General features: G+C 50.1%; 1 protein-coding gene and 1 long non-coding RNA gene across 2 annotated transcripts in view; one reads left to right on the forward strand and one right to left on the reverse strand.

Annotated features, from left to right (window-relative positions):
* Window positions 1-10,584, forward strand: part of LOC144170729 (oxytocin receptor-like) — a 90,328-nt gene extending 79,744 nt beyond the window's left edge. The window contains exon 2 of the mRNA XM_077700704.1: window positions 8,827-10,584. Within this exon, the coding sequence (XP_077556830.1) occupies window positions 9,196-10,440 (1,245 nt within the window). The 5' untranslated portion in view covers window positions 8,827-9,195 and the 3' untranslated portion in view covers window positions 10,441-10,584. The remainder of the gene's footprint in view (window positions 1-8,826) is intronic.
* Window positions 1-26,505, reverse strand: part of LOC144167794 (uncharacterized) — a 223,372-nt gene that overhangs the window by 189,321 nt on the left and 7,546 nt on the right. The window lies entirely within an intron of this gene.

The following is a 26,505-nucleotide window of genomic DNA, read 5'->3' on the forward strand; positions in this document are numbered from 1 at the left end:
AATAGGCATAGAAAAAAAATATTTTGACCACAAAATGCGAAAAAAATATTTGCAGCTTAGTTCAGCTAAACTTAGATATGCAAAGCAAAATCTTGGCCTAGTCTGGCTGAGTCTTGGTTTCGCTACATTACCATTTGATGTAGCTGCATTGACAACCACGGCTCAAAGCCGTTCGGTCCTTTGCAACACTCACAGGAGGAGGCCCGGCCTCGCTTTCATTCACGGCAAACGCGGCGTTCCTCTTTCAAGACGAACACGGCGCCAGACGAGTCACGTAGCCCGAGACGACCTATGGGCGTCAGACGCTCCGGGAAAAGTCAGCTGCCGATCAGCTGATCGCCCACAACCACCGCCGCTGATGTTTGAGCAGAACGACTGAAAACTGGGCCTTGTGGGCAGCGCGGAAAGCGGGCCCGCCGAAACATGCGATGCACTTCGAGGGGTGTGTCGCAGGGGGTGTGTATCCGGTCAAAAGGTTAACTCGCCAATCCACGGCGAAACCGCTGGACGAAAGTAGTAAAGCTTTTCTTTAAAAGAGCCCGCGCGATCGTGGACTTCGTTGAAGTGTTTCAAGTTCAACAGTAACGAAAGGTTGCAGTAGATGGCCTGTGCAGTGAAACACCGGATAATTAAATCGACTTTAGCAAATTTCCTACGCGTTTATCGTGGGGTGCGGGGTAGAGAAGAGAGCCATTGATGTGGCAGGAGCCGCTGAAGGCTCATTCTTCGAGGACGCTTGCGTGAAGTCAGTAGAAACCCGGCCATTTCTTTTTCAGCTGTTTAGCTCGCGGTGGTACGTAGAGGATTTTCGGGTATAATACCTGAGGATTTTTTGGCATAACAAAGAGCATGACGATGAGTTCACATAGCACGCCCTTTCAAAACAACTTGCTCTGGTTACATGGGCCGCATGTGTGAACATAGCTTTGCGGAAAGGCAGCTTTAGGGACATTTGAGGCAAAAAGTGAATAACCGAGAATACCAGTGTTCTTGTAATTAAGATACACATTTAAAGTGTTGTTACAAAAGCAATTAATGAAGCTGAGTTAAAGAAACGGCAAAGGGAGACGAGATAGAACCCCACACAAAGAGCACAAAAACATGAAATAAAAAGACGTTGTCTGGCGCTGTACCTTCCAACAAGAATAATGAGTACTTTAAGGTAACTTAAACCGCCCAGATCGGCTACACTTGCCCTGTTGACAGCATGGTTACTGTCGTCTCACCATTTGACCACGTTCCACTTAACTATGCGCATTCGTTCACTTTGTCCAAGATTGCCACGGCGTGAGTTGAGGCTCCCGAAAATGAAGCTTTCTTACATCCCACAGCCCTGTTTGGGCGAAAGAGACTAACGAACCCTGACGGTGAGGGCCTTCAGGCGATTGATTAATTATACGCTGCCCACCTCCTGAAAAAACTTTGGTGGGAGCGCTTTTAGTATTTGTTCTTCGGTTTTGTTTGACTCCCGTCAACGACGTTTTTTTTTTCAGGTTTATTCTCTATCGCATAGAGACGAACTACGAATGCGGCATCGTATCCAGCAAAGAGTGGCGCTCTCTGCCTGGCACACAGATCGATAATATCATTTTTCGTGAGCTTGCTGCAACAATTGTTATTCGGGCTTTCACAATTTTGATTGCTGCAACAGAAACGAGGGCTGCGCCACAGAAAACAAAGGTTTTTGACGGGCAATCTACTTAAAATGAAACCATGCTATACGGTAAGCACGAAGGGTAGTATCTGTAGGACACAACAAAAAAATTTCCTCAACCAATTCAAGTTTTACGAAATACATAGGCGAGGAGTGTTCTGCACATATAATAATGAAGACTTAATTGAAGCATAGACAACTGCTACTAACATCTGTCAAAGCCGTTAGATGTTTAAATGAAATTGGAGCTACCTTTTCAAAATCAGTAGTGAGCAATCAATCAATGCCTGAATTTACATCGTTATGTGTTTACTTTTTATCGCTCTTTCTTCAAGTGCAGCAGTCAGCCAGGTTCGTCTGGGATCATTCCTTTCCTATTCGCTCATGTTCACTTGTTCGTCCTGAATGAGAATAGATCTGAAGGTCTTTCTCGTACTGGGACAATAATTTACGATCAGAGGATGTGCTGAAAGGAATTGGATGACTGATGTTCGAGATTTTGCTGATTTTGAAGTGTTAGTACACCCCTGGCAATCGTCCAATGGGATGTGTAGCAAGTCCCCTACTACGCTAGGAGGGATTTTTATGTTCACGGTAGCAAGAAGAAAGGCTATATGGCGCCCCCCATTTCGCAAGCGCACACACGAGATGAAAGTCCTTTTGTTTCCTATTGCCAGCAGCTCCGTGGATGGATGTGCTTACACAATAAAATTTTAATAGTCACCAAAATGGTCGCTTTGTGGTACTACAATGTCGCAAACGTAGCTTTCGGGTTAGGCATACGATTTTAATCATACTGAGATTCTTTCGATTCTTGTGCTTTTTTATTCTGTCATGGGATGACGGGCACAGTGGAACGGAAAGGACGTTTTTTGGTCCTGTGTTACTTTTCAATCGAAAAAGCCTTCATGATGGCTTTTTAGAATCGTAACTGAATTATCAATTATTTAGGATTTTTTTAACTCCCTTGTATTCCGCTTCAACTGCTGTCAAAAAAGAATAACCTAGTTTGTTCGTCTACACATGATTTTTGGTAGAGTAACAAGCTACGTTATTTTATCCATGGAACGAGTAATCTCCTTCCCTTGCTCGCCAGTGACCTTCAGCACTGAAATCGTGGACATTATGTAACAGATCTCCAAAATGTGCACCCCTTTCAAAAGATTTGCAATCGCCTAATGAGTCTCAACAAAAAGTGGAAGTTGGCCGACGAACCTCCAAACCGATAAAGAGAAAATGTAGAGCTGCTGGGGGATCACAAGAAGACATTGTGTGGACCTGGGTACCATACGGGGGTGTTGTGGTGACATTACCTGAACATTTTCATGATATTGAGTAATTATTTAAATAAGATATGCTCGTGTGCGATGGTACTTCCTCTAGCTTTCCTTCTCAATGTAGCCGTGTGGCTACTGCACTAGCTACTGCACCGGCTACTCCAACATCCACCTCAATGTAGCGGTACGGCTGCATTGAGGTGGATGTCAAACTTTCCTTCGCAGAAACTTCCTTGGGGATTTCCCCTAAACCTGGTCGACTAGCACCCGTCCATCACGTCCAGTTGTTGATAAATTCGCTCTCGCGCTAAAAACGGCTAGACTCCTCGTTATCTGAGTTGGTAGAGTGACTTCTCCGGTTAAACGGTGGTCCCGGGTTCGAATCTTGCGCCGGGACGAATTTTTTCAAATGCGAAGTTTCTGAGAAAGGTGTATAGCAGTACTTTGTAGCCGTACGGCTGCATTGTGGTGGATGTCAAACTTTTCTTCGCACTACAGCAAGATATAGGCTGCGAGAAGCAACGCAATCATGCTTCCGAACATAGAACACGGTTGCCCTCGTGTCACATGGAACGTACCGGTAACTAAATACTATTCACGTAGTCGTGTGTTATATTATGTAAAGCGAACAGACAGGCGATTTTTAAGTACAAGATGCCCATGTTCTACGCAATAGAAGTTCCATATGTATTTTTTTTTTTTTGCAGTAGATGTGTCCAAACAAATGGTTTTTTTTTTTGCAGTGTAACGTAGCAAGTATGCCGAGGGATGAGCGCTGCTGTATGCAAAAAGATTGATTGATTGTGGGGTTTAACGCGCCGACGCAACGTAGGCGATGAGGCGCGCCGTAGTGGAGGGCTCCGGAATAATTTTGACCACCTGGGGATCTTTAACGTGCGCCGAAATTTCGTACACACCTGCGTTTTCGCTTTTCGCCTCCATGGGAAAAGTGGCCGCCGCGGCCGCGAATCAAACCCCGCGTCCTCGTGCTCAGCAGCGAAACGCCATAGCCACTGAGCCACCGCGGCGGGTGTATGCAAAACGGGTATGCATACGGATGTAGATGTATATTAAGCGCTTTACACATGTACGGCTGGTGCACGCGATTCGCATGCGACTGATCGTTGTGATTGATCGTTAGGACCTGTTTTGGCGTCGTTCCCTGGTCGGAGGAAGCCCGCGACGTGCGACTGGCAAGCCAGATGCAGTCTTGCCATCGTTGCGATCATCGTGAGGCCACAGCCAATGAGAGCCCGCTGAGCCCCAACCGCCCGCAACCGGCTTGCGTTGCTCGGGTCGGTTCGGGTGTTGGGAACTTTAGGCTTAGCATCCTGGCGGATATTTGATCGCAGTCACCGCTATCTGTGTAACTGCGAATGACAATCGGTAACACAACATTTCACCCTACTATCACCCCCTTTCTCGCACATGGAACTTTATTTGAGCTATAACTGCCGTTTGAGCGATCAGTGACCAAGACATCTGCGTAGCCTGTTTCGATGCTTCCGCGCAGGTATTGCCATCTCTCGGCCGCTCGGCGCACCACTCACCGCGGCGACCGGTCAGCGTAGGCTTGCATCGCGGCAGATATCTGATCGCCACTTTTAAAATAAGCCCTGACAAGAATCCCTAGCACAATTTTTCACCACACTAACAACTACTTTCGCGCATGTGGAACTTCTTTTTAGCGATCAGATTGATTCAGAAGAGGAGCGACAAGCGCGGTTGCTACCGTGGTCTGCGTCGGTTCGAGCCGCTGAGTGTGCCGACCTGGCAGGCACGATCGACGTTGCGCGGACTGTTTCCGAAGGCAGAAAAAGCTTCACGATTGCCTGCTCTATCCATTTCTTGCGAACAAATGCGCGGAATCTACAAATTCAGCTCAGCGATCGTCGTAGTGGACTATGGAGCATAAACAGTGGGCGGAGTGGCGCCGACGACGCATAGCATGCGCGCAGCGGGCCATGTGTCTCAAATTCACAGCTACGACTAGTCGCGGCGACAGTCGTAACGATCAGCCGCATGCGAATCGCGTGTACCAATCGTACATGTGTCCAGCGCTTTATAGGTGGATCGTGCCGTGAAAAATATTGTCAAGCAGCGGGTACAGTAAACGAAGTAAACCTGTACGCTGATGTGCTCTAATTGGTTTATGGTAATGTAATGTTTATTTTATTAACAGCGTTAGGCGACGTCCTTGTGACTTGTTTCTGAAATTATAGTAGGAAATGCGGTTGGAAATATGCTTTATCGTCGTAGTTCTCGAGGAAATTCATCAGTACATTAGCGAGCTACGCAACGCGCACTTCACCGACACAGACGTGTAAAAACAAGTAGCGGAGCCCGTCTGCCTTTTTTTAGATCTGAAGCCCGGACATCCTGCGCAGTTGGCAGTATGACTTCGTAACTGAATGTGCTTACGATGGCACAAAAATAACATTAATCTATCCTTGTCAACCACTAGATCAAGCGCCATCGTCCCAGGAGTCGTGAGCCGGCGAGTAAGCTGTCACTTCTAGTGTGGCAGCCAATTAGTCAGAGTCCCCCAGGCGATGAGGTTGGTCTGATGTCAAGGGTTTCATATATGAAGGTGACAGGTTGGACATGTTTGAACTGGTATCCACCCCTCACTTCTTGTCTATAGGCTAAAGGCTTGATTTGTGTTCGATCGTATTCGGATAAGGACAGAACGCTCTGGGATGGTCAGAGTGGGCTTCAACGTGGCAGCGAATAGGCTTAAACTCGTCACCAGAGGCAGTCGCATCGGACGTTCGTAAAACTGTCGCGACTTCCGCAGACAACTGGCCAGCATGGGCCAAAACTCTACAGCCTCAACGTACTAAGAGGAAGTTATAATGATGTATTATTTCAACAGCATCGTTCCCACAACACTTCCCAAAGAAATATCGTTTCCAGTTGGTGTGGTGTTGAAAAAAAGTGAAAGTGGAAAGTGAGGTGCACTCACAAGCTCACGTGTTCAAATATAAAATGTTAAAGAGTCTCCTCAGTTTCCAAAATAACCGGCGCAATCTTCAAATGCTTTAAAATTGAAGAGATGCAGCCACATTTCAGAACATGCGTAAATCTGGGTCTTGTGTAAGCCCTGTTTTGTGCCATGTGCGTTCCCGCAAATTTTCTCTACGTCTGCATTTGGCGGAATAATAACTTCCACGTTTTCATTTCCTTGGGTGCCACTATAATGAGGCAAATAGATAGTTACTCTTTGTTAGCGTTCTTCCAGCTTTCGCACGTGTCTGGCCTTGCCCCAGGCTAAACGACTCCGCGCCACATTGGCGACACTGTCTTCTGTATCCATTGCAATATACTGATCCCAGTCTCACCCTAGTTTATATATCCTCATCTGCTTCATTTTTCATTTTCATCCGTGGCAAACGCAGAGAATCACTGCTGGTTGCGCTGATGTCGGTAGGGCCGTACTGGTCTGAGCACTGTAAATTCTTGTGCCATTTGTAATCAATGAGGCGGACCACACCCTGAGCCATTCATCGAGCAAGGGAAGGCATCGTATTCCGCGCTCTGTAGGTACATTAGTATTGTGCGCGCACATGTACGATATACCAGTCAACGCAGTGACTGCTCCCATTCATTTCTAGCGCTCTTGCTCACTTTGTTCTTCCGTTTTCATTATTGTGCTTAGGCGCAGTTGCCGTAAATTGCAACTGCTACATATTGGCCGAAGAATACTAACTATAAAGCTTTGAGGTTCTTGGCTGCAGCGCTGTCGGTAAATGCGGATGCCATTATTGCTGAGAACACGCCCTCACCAGTTGTGTGTCACAAATTCGAACATGGTAGCATTACTACACTCACTGACTGAGTTTCCATGGGAGGAGGTCATTCGCTCCTGCCATGGCTGTCGGCCTTGCTTATCAGTCGTGCTAGTCAAGCGTTCACCAAACTACTTTGAGGCTGTTGGCCGTCGGTTTTAGTAGTCGATCTTGAGGACGGTGGCTGCATGTTTGGGATTCCATGGACACGGGAATATTGCAAGGTATAAACAAAAAAAAAACAATCTAATCCCCATGCTCCAACCGCCGTAATGCCCAGTTTAATTCCTGTGCTGACCGACGTAATAGATCCGCGCCTGATCAAAGAAAACGGCTTTCTTCGGCAATTAGCAAGCATGGTGCAGCGATCAGCAGAAACAGTGTGGTGTCCATTCATGATTTTCGTGGTGTAACCATTACCGCTTTGTTACATGAAGAGAGAAAATTTTAAAAAAGCGGTCAACAACGATAGTGAGATAGTGCAGCATGAGGCCAAATATCGATCACCATTGTATGGCTTAGCATCACATCGAAAAGTTAAACAGAATTCAGTGCCAAGAAGCCGTTTTTCGCAGACTGTAAACTAAAATCGTGTAGCATCAGGACGATATCCTGAACACCTTTTGCAAAGGCGCCTGCTCCATACGAACGCAATATTTGCCGAGTCCACCTAAAGAATAACCACCCAAGATGTCGTGCGTAACTGGAACAATCTAAAAGCAAAAAAAGAGCGTCCCGTTTGGGGGTATCACAAATGAATCCGCACATTTTATTCTACGCTCCAGAGCAGGTTTCTGGTATTTCCCCATTCTTACCATGTCAGACGTCAGGACAAGCGTTTGAACCACCTTCCATTTTTCCAGCTTTCATAAAAAAGTAACTGCTGTGGTTCACACCTAAATTAAAAAAAAATAATAAAAAGGATACGAAGACAACACACAACTTGGCTGCAATCAAAAGATTTTAACTGCAGAATTATAAATATGCACAATTCAATGCAAACTGCGCCTAAAACCTAGAAAAATAAAAAGGATTGCAAACGGGATGGCACACCTGCAGAACATTAGGCTTCTCTGGGGGCGTTTCTCAAGAATAATGAGGCTGAGGCTGTAGTGTAATTCCAACCGAGGACCGCGTTAGGCCGACTCCAAATTACACCTTTGCTCGAAGTTCTCAACAAGGAGATTGGTTTTTCAAGGAACACTGAGGTACTAATGTTGTGGGAAGAAAGTGTATACCCTCAACTCTAGGCTTCGTCACAAGTACATGTGGCAGTAGCTGGCTCCCATTTTTCGGAGAATGACCGTTCTCAATGACAGAATACGCGCTATGACACAAACACACCCACACAGTAAGTACACTGGACATGTTAATATTTAGATCATCTTGCACAAATGTGTTGTTTATGTGTAATGAGCATGCTTTTAGTTTACGTATAAATGTGATCATGGTTTTTCAGGCGTCTACTCTCACTCATTATGGTCTTTCAGAAAACTTTCAGGCGTCTACTCTCACTACCCCAAATGTGTCTTTGTAATAATTACTTCGTTATCACTGCCCGTCGATGTGTCCTTCTGGTGCTTGGACTTTCATCGGAATATTTTTTTTTATTCTGTGTATTATTTCTAGTCCGGGGGTTCCTAACGTTCCAACCATACCTTTAGTTTTTTTGTTGTGTACCTCAGCCGCAACTGAATCGTTTAACTCAGAGGACTATAAGAACCGGAACTAACATCATTTTGTTCCGACATCCTGTTAGCACGATGCTCGCTACGTTCAAGAAGAACAGAGGGAGCGTAGGCTGTCTAACGACGCCTGCTTCTTCAAGAATAGAACTGTGTTTTTCTTTACAGACCAGAAAAATACACGGAACCCAGGTGGTATACAGCTTTTCTGAAAAATAACTGCGTAAAAGCAACAACAATCTTACATATAATTGAGGCCGGGAATCCTGCGGAAATTCACAAAAGAGAATTTCTTGATCCCCCAAGCATTGCATTGCAAAAACAGCTACAATGATAAACGCAACTGAAAGAGAAGTGTTATTGCGACTCTGGTATTGTAATGTATGTGCTTAAAATCCTGGGTGTCTTCTTTTTCTTTGCAGCTGTTCCTGACTTCCAATCACGAAACTTTGGTGAACGTCTCGAAGCACTTGGTTGAAGCGGATTCCCAGCGTTTCCTCCTGCTTATCGTATGCGGCCACCATAACACATTACAAATCCATCTGTTGCCTTGTTGCCATGACGCGCAGCCCCTTCCGAAACCATAAAAGATAAGAACGGCGGAAGTTTCAGTGACATACCCGAGGAGCTACTATTCATAGAACCCCCTGACCTGCTATCTAATCTTCATTCTGGGAAAAACGGAGACATCGAATATCCCCAGCTCCGCGGCTTTCGCCTATTTTGTGGCCAGCCTTCGGGGTGATGGAGCCACAGGAAGCCGTTGTCTCGGGAACGGTGCTGATACCAGGATGTCATCTGAACACGAGGCATTCTCCAGCGAGGGCAACGAAACGACAGAGGGACCGACTGACAGCGTCTTCGGCCCGCAGTACGCCAGCACGCTTCGTATCGCTCTTCTGGCCGTCATGCTGGTTCTATCACTGCTGGGCAACGCCATCGTGTGCTACCGGCTCCTGACCTCCCGCCGCCACAGAGTGTTCAAGGCGCAGGTGCTCTTCCTGAACTTGGCCCTGGCAGACCTGCTTGTCACCGTGGTCACCATGAACTCACAGCTGCTTTGGGAGATCATGGGCCGTGCCTGGGTCGCTGGCGACGTCCCGTGCCGGATATTTAAGGTGCTGCAGACTTTTGCCCTTGTCTCCTCTACTTACATGCTCGTTGGAATCGCAGTGGACAGGCACTACGCTATCTGCAAGCCTCTGGTTCCCTGTCCCAGGCCCCGATCGATTGCGGCCATCTGCTGGCTTCTGTCGCTCCTTCCGTCCCTTCCGAACCTGTTCATGTTCCGGCTGGTCGTGGTGCGAGACAGGTGCTACTGTGCCTCCGTCTTCTACATCTATCGTGACTCAGCGGCAGCGAGGCAAGTCTACATGGCGTTCGTGTTCGCGCTGGTCTTCGTCCTGCCTATGGTGGCCCTCGTGTCGCTCTATACCAGTATCCTGCTCCGAATGGGGAAGATGGGCGACGCGCGGTCGCAAAACCCTCGCCTCGTCACTGCCCCCGGTCGCGCGGTGACTTCTGGTCGTGGCTGTGGTTTGACTACGAGGAGCACATTGCCCAAAGCGCGCTTGCGCACGCTCAAAATGGCGGTGGTGATATTTGCAGCCTTCGTGGTGACCAACCTGCCCTACATGGTGCAAGAGATGCTGCTAGCGTTCGCACAAAACGTCTCACTGGGACCGCACGTGGTGGCCGTGTTCGGAGTCATATCGGCCTCAAACAGCGCTGTCAACCCGTACGTCTACCTGGCCTTCAATGGCGGCGCGACTGCTGTAGGCTGTGACGCCCGCGTCCGCGGTTTCTGGCGCCGTCTTGGGTGTTCGTCAGGATCGAAGCGAACGACCGTCACGTTCCGCGTTCCAGAGGTTGAAGTTCTAAACTCGCCGACTAAGGTTGTCGCCAACGGGAAAAAAGCCTTCCTCCGAAAAGAGATACAAGAGCCACCCATCGAAACGAAAGACAGGGAGGACGCAGTGAAAGACAAACCTCATTCTTCACAGGATTGTTTTTACTGCCATGGTGCGTTTTATTAAGGTCATCACTCCTGAAATACAGACCAGCTCAGCTTATGCTCGATTCGGTGCACTGCAAAACACTCCAAAAACCTCTGCCGCCTTTGTAATTCTCGTGCACACAGTTCGACTTTGTGAGTCCAGAACTTACCGCAAGAAACCCGCACACTATTGGGCTCCTATGTGTTCGATTAAACTTAAGAGCGTTGTCCTGAGAGTAGATTCCAATATGAAAAATTCATTCGGATGATGTTTATTCATGGCTGTTTAATTGTCCTTCATTGGTACGCTGCTGGGTTCCCTTCGTACATATGCTGCGCTTGATAAGCCAGTCCTCCCAAAGTGCGATGGCAGAAACAATAACAGAATGTTTATGTAGTGTACTGGATCTTAGAAATGGCGAAAAAGTGTTTATCGCCTGCTACAGCAATATCACAAACGAAAGACGAATCTTCAACGCTCAGTTTGAGCCCTTCAAAGCCAGGCAGACACAGAGTTACCAGACGAAAAATTATAATAAAATTTTCAGGAAAGGTACACAAAAATAAATTTAAAGAAGATAAGAAACATTTTTAAGAAGCGTAAAGCAGGAAGGGGTCTTTAATCTTTGCACACCATACGCTGAAAACCAAGGAGGTCTAGTGGTGCTAAACAAAGTCACAACAGCCCGAAGCACACTCTACTCGGTTACAACTCAAGAACGGCACCACCTCATGTAGTGTTTCACTCCGCCAAAGCGCCGGACCCGTGACGTCAGTGTGCGCGCGTTTTGAAACGGGTTTGCTATGAATGCGTAATATCGTCTGCCTTGTCTCACGCAGTTTGTTTGTCGTCACAGGAGTCGTTTATAAGCATATTAAGTCCGAAGAATCACGGGAACGGCTCACGCCATGTTCAAAATTTTCCCAGTAACGCCCTACTTGCGCCGCGCGGAGAAACATCCGGCTACGGTGATAAGGCACAGCGGCAACTTTCGGTGCCATTCTTAAGTTGTCACCCAGTATAGGAGTAGGTTGGTCGACTTAAAAGTCCGGCACTAAAACGAATACGCGTTGTATAGCGTCCAGTGGACACTTCACGTACATGGATGATAGGAATACACACAACGTCTGCGAACGCTTCTACAGGCGTTCAGGATGAGTGATATTGTTCTGGTTAAATGTATGTGCACTTCTTTGACGAATTGCTACTACAGTATTTCTCAGATGAAGGTCGATGCTTGATCTCAGTTTGTTTGTTGATAGTGAGATTTTTCTGAATGGTTTGTACAGATCATGTATATATTCTGAAAAAAAAAAAACATGCTAACAATTGGTAAGAACAAACCACTGACGCATCCTTCAAGAGGCCTTCCAAAAAGAATGCCATATTTCTAGAAACCGTTTGACGTATTTTACTCCATGTATTTTTGGCGTATTTTTCACTCCCTTGCTAACGTTAACCTCGTGATTCCACCGGTATGTACTTTATTTCTTATAATATTTCGAACGAATAACTGCTGGCTAATAAATGTGTACAGCTCATTATTTTGGCAGAGGGAAAGTGATGCGATGTATATATATTTTATCGAAGTAATAAACCATCATGAAAAAAAAAACAGTTTTTCAGCCTCTTTTTTCGAAGAACAATGTGGTGGCACTGAAACACTTCTTAATTTTCCGCACTTAAGAGGTAACGGAAGTGCTACGGCAGAAGACTGCCAGTCGAACAGCGGAGGTAGCGCTTAAGCATGGTGTGGAACCGGAGCCAAATCGAAAACCGGTACTAAACCAATATTTCTGCTTTAACTGAGCCCGAATTCGCGCCATTATTTTTTAGCACGCTGAATCCGAACCAGAACGGAACCGAAAAAACAAATAACGGTTACAGGTTCACGAGAAAACGGTTAGGACATTTGTTGCTGATATAGCACGGCCAGTAAAATTTGGGGATTTTTCTTGTTTACGTAGTATCAGCTTCGTGATCATCCAGGGACTTTTATCCTTTCCGTCAATCGCAATACCATCAACGCCCTGCCTATTCGTGGTATCAACTCGAGAAAAAAAAAATGCGTACAAATATTGAAATCGTATGTTGCTGCTGCTGGACCGCAGAATTTTTTACTCCCGGCTGCATGCCGGCGATGTGAAACATGTATCTTGGGCTTCCAGGTACAGGTCTTCCTGCTAATTTATAAGCAGTGTGCACCAACACAAAATGAATGAAAAAATAACAAAACAACAGATTCATGATACTTTTATTAGCCCGCCAAATAGATGGGTGAATATGACTTTAATTCATCAAAAAGGGGCAAGGTATGCTGGGTTATCGGTCACAAGAAGTCGCGAAAAGATATACCATCGAATATTCTCCAGCGCTCTTCTCACGGTCTCCATTTGAATCGATGGGTCGGTGATCAACACCGCGCCCTCTCACATTTGTGAATCGGTTAATTGCATGCCGCTAACAAGCGGTCCTCGGGGCAGCCATACAGAATTTGGGCTGACAGTGCTCGTTCTGCATTACATAAAGAACATTCGGGTCGCAAAGGTCTTGGATAGATCAATGATACTTAATAGGTACTGTGGGGATCCTGACGCCCAAGCCATTGCGCGATCACTGGGTTTGTGGCGTCGCGCGGCGCCTTTCCCCTCTCTCCCCGAAAATTCCGGCTCGTCTTGGCGCCACTGTGTAGAGCCGAGCCGTCTCTCAAACTCTTGCGTGAGGTGAAGCCTGCAGAGACCGTTGCGGCGATAAAACACTGTCACGCAGCGGGCGCTCCGCCCTGGTAGCGGAGCTAACCTCACCTCATTGGTCCGTTTGAACGAGGCCCGAACCCGACTCTCGCCGGGAGGCGAACGCGCGCCCTGCGCGGGGGTCCGTTCGGGGAGACGCTTCCAGGACGCCGAAGGCGTTGGCCGGAGGTATGTGACGCTTTCTTTACCAGCCGGCTGCAACTCTCTTGCGCCGGCGAAAGCCCACCAGCCCTTCCGGCTGCGGCCCGTGCCTAAGGCTGCTCCTGTTGTCCCTACGCTTGCATATAGTAAGGCCGTACCTACCACTCGACGAACACGCCGTGCGGTACGCGCCTGTGAGCGAATGGGCCCCGTCTCCCTCGCTGCTGCGAGCCGATCCGGCCAGCACGGCGATGCGCGCGCGCACAACAACGTGCGCGCACCCCGGAATTTGCCCTGACAGAAGAGCCCACTGGCTCTGCGCCGACGAAACGTGCGCACTTGCGCGTGGCGCCCCATCGCCCCTTTCACCTAACGGGAAGTACGTACCTGTGCTGTAAATTGTGTAATTGGGACTGTAAAATATGTGGCTAGAATGTTAGTATAAAATAAATGTCTTCCCTCCGTACCCTGGGCATATTCCTTTGTCGCCCCTTTCTCCACCTGCCCAACAGAGGCGGTGTTAAGTTGGCGCGACGGCGTTTCAGTATCGTGAGCGTGCTCAACTAGCTCGAACCCACGGTGGTTCCTCGCGGTGTGCATGAATGCCTGCCTTGTGCAAAGCTAGGGTTATGCATACTGCGAGGTAGAGAGACCACAAACTGGCGCCCAACGTGGGGCCATTGGCTCATTAGCCTTTGGCCGCTAATTAAGCTGAGTACGCAACCGGAATCAGTCTTAACGCTTATCCGCTAGCGGTAGCTGCTACGGGGACGAGGCGACTGCCCCTCCGTACGCGAGTGTGCGTGCACCCCTCGTTAACGCAGCCCCACGGGGCAGTGCGACGGTTCAACCGCGCCCCACTGGAGCGGCGGTATACGTATTCCGGGAGAAAGGCCACAGCCGCCACTCGGAGTAATGCACGCGAGATATATGCTTGTTGCCGTCCCCTGAGAGTAGAGCACGAACGTGGTAGTTGACGCGCTATCTCGTGCTTCGTAATATATCGAGATTCATTGTCCAAGTGTGACTTTAGCCGGCGGCGCAAAAGCGTGTGCCAGTAAAGGAGGCAAAATTGACAGCCGTTCAGTAGAGGAAGAGGGCCCAGAGTTGAGAAAGAGCGCGCGGACACCCCGCAGAGAGGCGCAGGCGTTTTTCGCGAACTCCATGCCGCCGGAAAGCGGACGGGCCTCGGCTGTAAAATCAGGAGGGGGAAGCGATGCCCGTTGCAAGGCGGTTGTATTGAGCCGAAAAGAGCTAGTAGCCGGCCAGCAGAATGACCCGTTTTTGTCGCCGGATGTGCGACGGTCTCTGGGAGACAATTTTTTTTAATTTGATTTTTTTTTAGACGCCGAGACGTAGCTTGTCCTGCTGCGGGCGTGCGCCGAGATGCTACTTGTCTTGTAGCAGGCGCGGGAGGGGGCTGAAGTCAGCGTGTGTCGCCGACGCCCCGGGGGACTCATTTCTGCTGGACGGTGAAGGACTCGTGCTTAACTACGTAGCCACCGATGATGAGGCAATTCAACCATTCAATGTGGTAACCCCCTAAGTCTGAGTTGCGCACTGCTGCGCTAAGCTCATGACGAACCATTCGCCGGGCATTTAGGCGGCTCCAAAGTTTTGGTAAACTGAGTCGCTCCGTGACCTGGCCCGGGACGAAGCGAGACATTTTCGCTGTTGCCGATCCTGCCATGTCTGTCAAACGGCGAGAGCGCACGGTGGGAAGCCGCCTGGAATTGTGAAGCCATTTGACAGTATGCGTCCTCGGCAGGTAGTCGCTTGCGACTTGAAGGGACCTTTGACCAGAAGCAAGCAGAGCTTTACTTCCGTGGTGTCACGGGCTGACCATTTGGCGCTAGAGCACAGTGGCTCTGCGCGGTGATAACGAGGCATCCCCGCTGATCCAGGCTGCTCTCGGCCGGCTCATCGGTACAATCTCAGGAAGAGGTCACCTCAGTGATCATAGCACACTAAACGGCAGGCGCTTTCACCCCCGTGCTGACTTCACTTCTCTCAGTCTCAGTCAGCGCGGCCGCCCCGGCCGCCCCAGCCCAATCTGTGTGGTCAGTTGTCTCTCCCCTCCAGCAAAGCTGTAAGCGCATGTGTTCTCTTTTTACTCGGTTTGTAAGAGTGTGCATGTTACGTGGCACTGTCTGTATTAGTGTGTCCCCATTTGGGCGTTGATGACTGCACATAATGTATCTTGTCCTAATTTGTTTTGTTGTTGTTTAGAGCACTGGTTTAATGCACAGGGTGAGGAAGTGTTCCGCTTAGTATTTTGAGCGTTGTACCGCGTGATGTAGCATGAACCTATTTTGTTTGCTTAGTTTCTGGGTTCGGTACGGTTCGTGTGTTAGCCTCGTTGAAGGCGTTAGGGTTGTTTTCTTTTTTATGTGTGTGTGTTGTCGGTGCACGATGTAGTGTTTTCTTTTTCCAGTGCTTTGACGTTATTTATTTGGTACAGGAACCCCTTGGTCTGCGCATGCGGGACGAAGTGCTTTGTACGTTTCTTTTCTTTTTTGCCCCTTTTAGCAGTGAGCAGGGCTAGTTTTCTTCTCTTCTGTTTTTTTACTCGGGCGCAGTCTTGAAGAAAGAGCGACTGCCGAAAAGCGGCGGCTAGGTCGGTCGCGGGAGTGCCCTTCGAAGACTGTCATTGGCTTTCGCGCGCAGCCAGGGTCGAGAGTTATGGGCTTGTTTTGAAGGTGTCGGATTTCGGCCGTCCACGGCCCCGGTGTTCGGGGCGAGCAGCGCGTACTGGAGGCCGTTGCGTGAACTGTGTGCGGTTGGGAGAGCAGGCCAGACTTTGGGGGACCATATACTCAATGCCAACGGGAGGTGGTGTTTTCCTGGAAAACGCGGGCCGGACGTACGCTACGAGTGGGACGCACCGCGTTGTGGCGAAGGAACTTGGCCCCGGTGGCACGAACACTGTGACACGCATGTTGTGCGGGTATTCGTGAGTGCGTGTGGTGTGTGCTTCTTCCGGCTTCAGCGAACCCAACGGTGCATTCCGCGAGTGGCTTCTGCTTCGTCCAGTGCGCCCTCCGTCATGTCGTGCCTCGCCGGTGTGGTTAAAGGTCCGCGGGCAGAGTAACCGACGGATGGGGAGGGGATTTCCCGCGCCGTGATCTTGACCGGGCCCTGAACAGTTGTGCTGACTCGGCGGTCAACGGCATGTACCCCCTGCGCACCGCCTTCAGCTGGCGAACGTGGCCGGGCTGCGCTGCACCGACGAGGGCGGGACTGGCGGCCAGTTGCGAGTTGCGGCATAGGTGCCCTCTCCAGATGCGGACAATATGGTGGTGTCATCAGAACCGCACCATGCGTCATGGGCACCAGGGCTCAACAACTGTCGTCCGGATGCTGCCTCGCTCACGCAGAGCAGCGGCGACCACCAGCGCAGGTCGCTCCTTGGCGGGCACCCATCGAGTGCCACGCGGGGTCTACAACTGAGCAGCGCCCTCGCGGTCATCATACCTGTCGGCTGGCTGCTCCAGCCGCATGTCCTCCTGGCTGGTACCCCCCTCGTGGAGCTGCTATCTCGCGCAACGGTGAGGTCGTTCCGGCACTGGTGCCCACCATCTTCTCTCCTCGATTTTCCTCAACGAACGTTTCCCCGAAAAACTTTTGTGCTCCCAACCGCCGAACTTTGCACAAGCCCCGCGGAACGGTGTCTTCCGAATTTTTTTTTGCAAATATTATTTTCGCGCCGCAGCGTAGTTTGTATAGCATGCCTGTGCCGTCTCTTTTGTCCTAATTCTTTATTGTCGTAGTGCGTGTTTCTTTTTTCTTGTAATCCTATGTAGCATAGTATCGTCCTGCATGTATATACTATTATCACCATTATTGTTATTATCATAGTGTCGCGTTCATTGTAATTGTATGTTTCAATAGCTTCTTTTTGTGTATGCGTGTGAAACCGATTACTATGTATTATCTAGCTCAGCGTCGCGTGTAGTTTTGCTGTATGTATCATTCGTGCTGGAGGGGGGTAGTGTTGGTAGAGTTTGTAAACCTTTTGAATGGGCTGGGGACTGAGACTGCCCTGTGCATGCATACTTTTCTACTCTTCGCCGTCTTTTGCATGCCTGGGCGATGGCCGGTCAACTCTTCTCAGACCGGCGAGGGCATTTAAGGAGAGGGGAGTGTGGGGATCCTGACGCCCAAGCCATTGCGCGATCACTGGGTTTGTGGCGTCGCGCGGCGCCTTTCCCCTCTCTCCCCGAAAATTCCGGCTCGTCTTGGCGCCACTGTGTAGAGCCGAGCCGTCTCTCAAACTCTTGCGTGAGGTGAAGCCTGCAGAGACCGTTGCGGCGATAAAACACTGTCACGCAGCGGGCGCTCCGCCCTGGTAGCGGAGCTAACCTCACCTCATTGGTCCGTTTGAACGAGGCCCGAACCCGACTCTCGCCGGGAGGCGAACGCGCGCCCTGCGCGGGGGTCCGTTCGGGGAGACGCTTCCAGGACGCCGAAGGCGTTGGCCGGAGGTATGTGACGCTTTCTTTACCAGCCGGCTGCAACTCTCTTGCGCCGGCGAAAGCCCACCAGCCCTTCCGGCTGCGGCCCGTGCCTAAGGCTGCTCCTGTTGTCCCTACGCTTGCATATAGTAAGGCCGTACCTACCACTCGACGAACACGCCGTGCGGTACGCGCCTGTGAGCGAATGGGCCCCGTCTCCCTCGCTGCTGCGAGCCGATCCGGCCAGCACGGCGATGCGCGCGCGCACAACAACGTGCGCGCACCCCGGAATTTGCCCTGACAGAAGAGCCCACTGGCTCTGCGCCGACGAAACGTGCGCACTTGCGCGTGGCGCCCCATCGCCCCTTTCACCTAACGGGAAGTACGTACCTGTGCTGTAAATTGTGTAATTGGGACTGTAAAATATGTGGCTAGAATGTTAGTATAAAATAAATGTCTTCCCTCCGTACCCTGGGCATATTCCTTTGTCGCCCCTTTCTCCACCTGCCCAACAGAGGCGGTGTTAAGTTGGCGCGACGGCGTTTCAGTATCGTGAGCGTGCTCAACTAGCTCGAACCCACGGTGGTTCCTCGCGGTGTGCATGAATGCCTGCCTTGTGCAAAGCTAGGGTTATGCATACTGCGAGGTAGAGAGACCACAGTACTCTCCAATGTATTAGCCTGGAGCTGCCTCCGGGTGACTTGCTGAATTTCGCTCGGTGATCTATCGGGGGAGAATATTTACGTAACTCAAGACAATAGTGCATAGCGATCTCATTATACGTTTTTATGCGTTCGCTGGCCAATCTGTGGTCACCGTTGGCCTGGTTGACCAAAAAACCGGTGTAATAAGCAGGAATGTGGATAGGCAGGTAGCCCACCAGATAGGCAGGTAGGCTATTAGGCGGGCAGGCCGCCACGCCCTAAAAGAGCCAAATTATTGCAGTATATGTTTTCCTGAAGATGCAGAAGAATACTTAGTGCTTTCATACTAGCACATAAAACTGCTTACATTGCTCTTGGTAAAGTATCGTACACACAAATTCCCTTCTGTATATCGGTGAAGCCGACTCTATAGAGGCTTAATAAGAGAGCGGAAGGAAACAATGTTAACGCATCAGTAGACAACTGCCGGAATTTTTGTACCATTTGGTGGAGATTTGTGGTGGTATAAAAAGGCAGGTAAAGTTTTTTGCTGGGCATGAAAGGAACCTCCATGCCAAAGTCATGAAAGATGGACTAGGCGCTATTCACCAGCTGAGTCTGCCTACACGTTCTGCATGGGACGTCAAAACCATAAAAGCAAAATAAACTGTGACATTCTTTTACTTGAAAAAAATAGCCTCTGGTAAATCGATCTACGCTATTCCTGCCCCGCAAGACGTTTTTGCTTCAAAAAACAAGGTAAGTATTGAAAAAATCCCAGTTTTCTAGTCTGACTCTGCCCAACGTCAGCGTTGACGTCATGTGGAAAAACCGATTTAACAGTGAGGTAAACGCATGTTAGCAATTAAGAGGTACGGTGAAGTAGAATTGGAGGCTACTATAAAAATCAGAGCTGATGTTAGCTGTGACTTCAGTGGACGGCTTCCAATAGCGTAAATGTGCCCTTGTGACGTCATAAGGGCTGGGAAAAAGTGCTTAGTGAACGGCAACACTTCATTTATTCATTTATTTATTTATCAGGTTATCTAGCTTGATTATTTAAAGCTGCCATTAAGATCGGCATCTTGATTGCCATTCAGACAAAACCATCTTCTGAATAAAAAAACTTGTACTTTTTAACAGCAAAGCTCTTTAGCAAATCATAATTTTTGGTGTCCGTAGTGTGGGGGCCCTTGTTTTCCTACGCCTCGCCTGCACATGTTTTTGCGAGCTGGTAGTCGCCATTTTGGGTAGCCGGCGTGTCACGTAGGTCGTGTCCTCTTCATGACCCCGCGCGACGCGCCGAACCGGCTCGCCGCGAACGTGTGCGCTAGGGCGCGAGGAAAGGAGGACCAGTTTGTCACCTTCCTTCGCACCACCCTCTCCCCGACCTGGTGAAGACCTCCTCTCCCCACCGAACTGACCTGCGGGACGAACGAGCACTCCGCCGGGGAATCGACTGGGCGATTTGGTCGGAGTCGGTTGGCTCGTCAGTGCCTACGCCGAATGCCCCGATGACGGTGAACCCAGTTGGCTCCACGGACTCTGCTGAGAGATTCTGCCCTGATCGGTCTCACGGGATGACTCCCCTGCTCCCGCGGCCGTGATGACGGATATCGAGGTCCGAGTCCCGCGGCTTGAGCGAGCGACAGGAGCCACTGTCTCCCCGCGAGCGAGAGTCGTGTTGTCTGGTATATATGCCCTGTATCTGTCAGGCAATAAAGCCTCACTTTGGATCGCCGGAGCCTGTCTACGGCATGTGAGTACCCGACCCCGTGCGTGAATCTTCGGATTCCGCAGGGCTAGTGTACGGCGCGTAGCGTTCTCTAGCGAAGCTAGCCGGGGTCCTCTGCTATCCCGTACGTAAGCCCACAGTAGTTAAAAATACCAAGAAATTGCCGAGTGCGCGCATGTGGGCGCAGGCCTCACGGCGACCGCTTGGCAGTTAACAAAACCAAGAAAATACCTGGCGCTCGTGTGTGCGTGCCTCGCGAAGACAGCCCAGTGTCCCCTGTGCAAGTTTGTCAAGCCAAGCATGCCCACTTAGGGAGATTGGCCAGGATCGCGGTGACCGCCTGGCAGATAAAAAACCAAGAAAATGCCGAGCGCTTTTGTGCAGGCGTTTCACGGCGAACGCCCAGCGTCCTCGGCACATGTTTGTCCAGCCAAGCATACCCACTTAGGGAGATTTACCAAGATTGCCTAAAATAAAAAAAACTCCAGCGTTCGCCTTAATCGTCGCACCCCTTGCTCGGAATGAGAGACACGCAATAGCGTGCGCCCCTCCAAGGTGATGCACAATGATTGGAAATCGGCTGCAATCGCGGACTTGAACCTTCGTGATGATTGGGAAGGTTGCGTATAGCTTCGCTACCTTCAAGTTTTGCGTGTTAGTGTGAGCTTCCTTTATTTTTTTTTTTTTTGCTAAATTCCCTTTGAACTACAAAGTAATTTTTTTTCGCACTTAGTCATAATTTTTCTTTTAAGAACCGGCTCGCCAAAAAATTACGCCCATGTTCCCACGAGGGAACCCTGGTGTTATGCGACGCATTGCGGGGTTCAATTGGCTTTTCCATTGGGTTGATTCTCTAAATCGGGTGAAACGTGTTGTGAACGAGTATGATGCATTTCATCACATGCGGGTGTTCTCATACGCGGGAAGATGGGCGTAATTTTACTTTTCATGAAGGGACCGTCGCTTCCATCACGTCTTCATCGGAAGAATCAAGTCAAGCACGCAGTCGTCGAGCAAAGTGACGCGAAGTCGAACGTGAGCGAGCGCTGACTGAACCGCCGCTGCGCGATACCCGCTTTATATTCACAGCGCCTCAAGGAGAGGCGACAACGGAGGAGAGTCGCGCATGCGCACGCTTGCGCGATGGGAGCGGAGCGAAGCGAGCGAAGCGAGCGCACACAGCTGTTGTTTATGATAATGAGGCGGAGTGAGAGCGCTGCGCGCACAGTCGTCGGAGAGAAGACGGGAGGAGAGTCGTGCGGACGCCGGACAACACCGACGTAGGAGGGACATGCCTCAGAGCAAGAGATGCGTCGCATCTAACAGGGAAAGGCTTGCGAACCGGTTCGCGGATCGGTTCGGTATGTAATTTAGTCAAACCGGATGTGAACCGGGACGACATTATTTCACCGGTACCCGAACCGTAATTCAACCGGTATTTTTTCGGTTCGACACACTGGGCTTAAGGAAAGCTGAATACGGCTTTTCCCCACTAGATAGCGCGGTCAGCGTCAAAAGTAACAGTTAAGGTGTATTCAGCGCTTAGTTTGAGGATCCCGGCCCCAAATCACGTGTCTGGAATCCACCCCGACCGCCCTTCACCTCTTCTAGAACTCGCCAAAGGATCTCCTTTCCTCCTACAGCGCTGACCATCCATAAATATACGGTCACAGGCTCCACACCGTCGTAGGCGATATGATCCAATGCAAATCCGCCCAGCTACGAGCGAGTAAGGTGCCATCTGCGCATGAGCGCTTTGGGTTCTCTCGCTTTAGCACTGACATTGTTTACCTATTTGTCCAGTACTACCCGTCTCTGTCATTTCCATCCTATCCATGCTAGCCCCTATTCGGCACTGCAGCCGTTTTCTCTCCATTCCACACTGGGACACCCGGCACGTCGGCGAGGAGTCTGTGAGGAGCCGCCTTGCCGTTGCCCTTCTAAGCACAAAATAGGCTTCCTCGAATAATTAGTTCTGAACGGTCCACGGGCAGTCCGAGGGCTACATTCAGATCGGAGGTCCCATAGGAATGCATGGGCAGCCATAGGGCGATCCGGGAGTCGAGGAGGCCAAATCTGGAGTTTTCCCAATCTTTTCGCTTAACTAAGGCGCAAAATGTCGCCAAAACACCCCACCTATTTCTCATGCAAGATAAATTGGGAGTGACCTTAGCTAGTAAGCGGCAGCGGTTTCGCCGGTTGTACCGAATCAAGGAACACCGTTCTCTTGCAAGGGCGCAAAAAGTCAGTGCTCTTCTATAAAGATGACCAGTGAAGCAGGGCGCAGTCCAAGCAGTACACGAAAGAAAACTCGTTTGTTTGAGAATTTGCGATTGAGCATACTTCCCAGCTGATTAGCTGAATGTAACTTAGGAGGAATTGTGGTTTATTCTAGTGCACTAACATGGGGTGGTCCGTTTTATTTTCGCGTCGTGGGCATCTTCCTCTCCTTGTATCTTACACTCCTTACAACACACCAACCGTGACCCCTCGACCACGCAAAGCAGCAGTCAGGTCGCACCTGGCCGGGAGACGACAGTTTTTATATATCCCACCTGTACAACGGAAATGCCATCAGTGACGTGAAGCCTGGTTGAGAGTGAGTACACCCCCCCCCCTCCCTCCGGCCGTGCATGCATAACCGGCTACCGGTGATGTGTGCGGGCTTAGTCGTGAAGACTCCGGCTAAAGTGGTGTTACGGAAGCCCTTCAAGCTGCACGGGAAAAAAACCAGCACAAATGTGCCATCAGGAGCCCTTGAAGAAAGCAAAACAATATACTAGCTCTTAAGTGCAACACATTTCCGGTCTAGGCCAATCTATCCCCGCACGCTATATGTGGAAACCAAGGCAAACACAGCTACGTTGTAATAACACTGTGTGGGCCTGCCTCATCCCCGATCTCCTCAAAAAGGTGCGAAACCCGTTAGACGGCAGGCTCACTCACGAGTGCACAGAAACACACCCAGTCACCACTCATGGGTGAGTGGTGAGTGAGCCTTGCCATCGTTTTGGTCTGGCGAGCGCGAGTGCAGCGAGCCCCACTCACCCCACACGAAATGGATCTGCTGTTCCTCAACTACAAATACTCCACTCCCAGATCTCTCAGGTCTCTAATCTTCTCAAGCGGGTTTCTAACCGCACACGAGGCCTCAAAGAGCCTCACCTTCTCCGCATTGTGGACTCTTTCGCGACATCTCGCGTCCTGTACACTGTGCCCTACCTCCGCCTCTCACTTGCCCAGACAAACCGTCTTAAAGGAGCCCTCCATGCCCAGTACCGTTTGGCACTGGGGATACCTCATTATGCCGCAACACAAGGCGCCTCCCTAGGCATTCATAATACCCTCTAGGAACGGATCGCATCTCACCTCCAGGCCCAGCTCGAGCGCTTAAAGCTCTCGGCTTCAGGTCGGGCGATTCTCACCCTCTTAAACTACCCAACAGACAGTCTTCCCCCAATCCCTCCCGAACATTCTTTCTGGTCTTCCTTCCCAAACCTTGTAATTGGGCGTATTCCTCGCCACATGCACCCTGCTCACAACTTGGTCCGCAAGCAACAATGCACAAAACCATTGAACAGGCGCATTAATTGGCTTAAACAGAATGGTGCGGCACGGACGCCAGTTTTTTCTCCACTTCCAGAGATGGTGCTATCGCCCTCCATAGCCCTACCCGATCTGTAGACACCATTGTCCACTTCAAAAACGCCCCAACTTGTACAACCCTCGAAGAATTCTCCATAGCCGCCGCCGTCGAATACTCTGAAAGTCGAGCCCCCTGCCACCCCAATTTTCGTGTTTAGTGACTCACAGGAGGCGCTACGAAATATTTCCCGGTACACCACACATCCTCATACCTTTGACACCCTCAACTGCGCCCTTCGTGCCCATCTCGTCACAAGATAACGCTGGTATGGGTCCCCGGCCACGCCAACTTGGACGGCAATGCTCGAGCACACGAGCTTACCCCAGTACTCTCCCCGGTTCCATCCATGTTGCGGCCACATGTGTACCACCCTGGCACTCAAAAGATTTCACAACATCAGGCACGCCGGCAGCATCTTTGCGCGCTACGCGCAAGCAGGCAGTGTTTTCCGGTCCCCCACCTCTTCCTCTCTCGTGAAGCCGCATCTGTGGTCCGGAAAGCACAGACCTCATCTCTTATCACTCCATCCCGTATCCACCGCATGCATGACATCCTCTCGCGTCCCACTTGTTCTACACCCAACTGCCCTTCCTATCCATCAGTACGACACCTTCACTGGGAGTGCCATCCGCCAGACCTACCACCACACCTGCGTTCCCGCATCGCTTCTGGGAGGACTGGTTGAAGCCGGGTTCTGGCGTAGATGTAAAATCGACGCAAGAACTTTGGGCGGCCCACTGCCTTCGTGTTAGTGCGGACCTCTGGGAGTTCCACGGACCAGTCGTCTCCTAATGTAAAGACTGTGGCACGACGGCCCGGACTAGGGCTGTTTAAAGAATAAAGTTCTCTCTCTCTCTCTCTCTCTCTCTCTCTCTCTCTCTCTCTCTCTCTCTCTCTCTCTCTCTCTCTATCACCCCTCGCGAGTGCAAGCGCCACTCACCGTGAGCCCCGCTCATCATTCGTGAGTGCGAGTGCGCTCACCACTCCCGAGCACACTCTTTATTCTTTATTCTTTATTCAAAGTATACCTGCAGGACCCGAAGGCGTTATAGCAGGGTGGTTACAGGTTAAAAAAAAAAACCAGTTTCCATTCACAGCAGGCATTTACCTTTGAGAGCCCATTCCACTCATGTATCGTTTCATCAAAACATGAATTTGCAAAAATTCCAGTCCTGGGGCGGTATTCCTTGAGTTTCTAGGAAGGACCAATTCGATTTGACAAATAATGTGGCGTCTGTAAATACTTATCCTTGTTCTTTCCAAGGGCTCTCGCTACTCGCGCGATTTGTGGGGCTTACTCCGGTGACCGCCACTCTTGCGCTTGTACTACCTGTTGTCTATTCATCGCAGGAGGTGCTCTCGGTGATGGTTGTTAATGGCGTGACTGTTTTAGCTGCGGGAATATGTCGTCACTGCACTACTGCTGTAGGGCACCGTGGAATTAACTCTGCGGTGGCGTGTTGATTTGGGAAGATGGTTTGGAAGGACTTCGGACGCCGTAATGCCCTTATCCCTTCCGTGTCATGATTCATGGAGGGACTGCTGCGCACACTCGCGTGTGAGTGGTGGGGACGAGGGGTGAGCGCTATTGCGAGTGATTGCGAGTGGTGAGGGAGAGTGGTGAGTGAGGGGAGTGTGACCGGCGATGAAGAATGCTGAACGGGAGAGCGAGTTAGTGCGAATGGTGACGGCGAGTGGTGAGCGTGAGCGCGAGTGAGTGCGAGCGGTGAGGGCGACTGGAGAACGTGAGCGTAAGTGAGTGCGTGAGGAAAGATATATTTTTTCTGAGTGAGTGGAGTGAGTTACGTCTACTTTTGCCGAGGTATGGTGAAACCTCGTGCACATGTTCTGAGTGACGTTGACGCGGGCCTTCACCTTCTCTAACGACCGCTTGGTCGCCACTTCAGAGTTTACCGTTTTCAAAACAACTGCCGGTGAGCTGCGCACCAGCTAAACACTCGCGCAACTCTGCCTGTAACCGGAGGTTTTATGTTGAGGTTTCCACCTCCCTTAGCAACGACAAACACGGTGTCCTCCTACTTACACAGCTTCCTTTTTTATCTCTGGAGAGAGCTTCAATTTTACGGGCCACTGTTCTGAAACAATGTATCAAACTCGGTTAGTTGATGGCCAGCTATCGAACATTAAACAGCGCCAATTTTTTGACACGTGTGAATCAGAGGAGTACAGAAGGAAAAAGGCGCAGGGCAAAGCGCAGAGACAGGAGAGAAACAGAGAAAGTTGAAAGACAGAGCCTGTGGTGAGAAATACCGTGTATCGTTCATGTCAAAAAATGTGTGCTGCTCAATCTTCAGTAACCGTTCTGGAACTCTTGGACGGATAGGCCAGAGTGTAGGCTGCACCAGAAAACTTAGATAAGAAAGCCCACGGCGTATCTTTGCCTCACAATGGCCAAAGTGGTCCCGCGGCCAGGTTGCGAGACACCCGACGCAGCCCCACCGCCTGGGGACTGTTTCCAAGCTGCGACGTTGATGGATGATGACAAGGTCGCAGATTCGGCACTCGCCACCGCTTTTCTCAAAGATAAAATAACATGCAAAGCACCACAAACTTTTCCTCCGTCTATTTTTTTTAAGTGATTTGCGTTGTTGAGTTATGCATAGGCTTTATGGTTCGCATCAAATTTCATGCTATTCGCTTCCTTTTTCCCCCGTATAAGTGGCGTTTCGTGTGTTTTTTGTTCATGACAAACTTTTCTCATAGCGTAAGC

The sequence above is a fragment of the Haemaphysalis longicornis genome, unplaced genomic scaffold (assembly GCF_048455015.1).
Source record: "Haemaphysalis longicornis isolate Haplotype H1 unplaced genomic scaffold, Haemaphysalis longicornis Haplotype H1 scaffold_2, whole genome shotgun sequence".
Lineage (NCBI taxonomy): Eukaryota > Metazoa > Arthropoda > Arachnida > Ixodida > Ixodidae > Haemaphysalis > Haemaphysalis longicornis.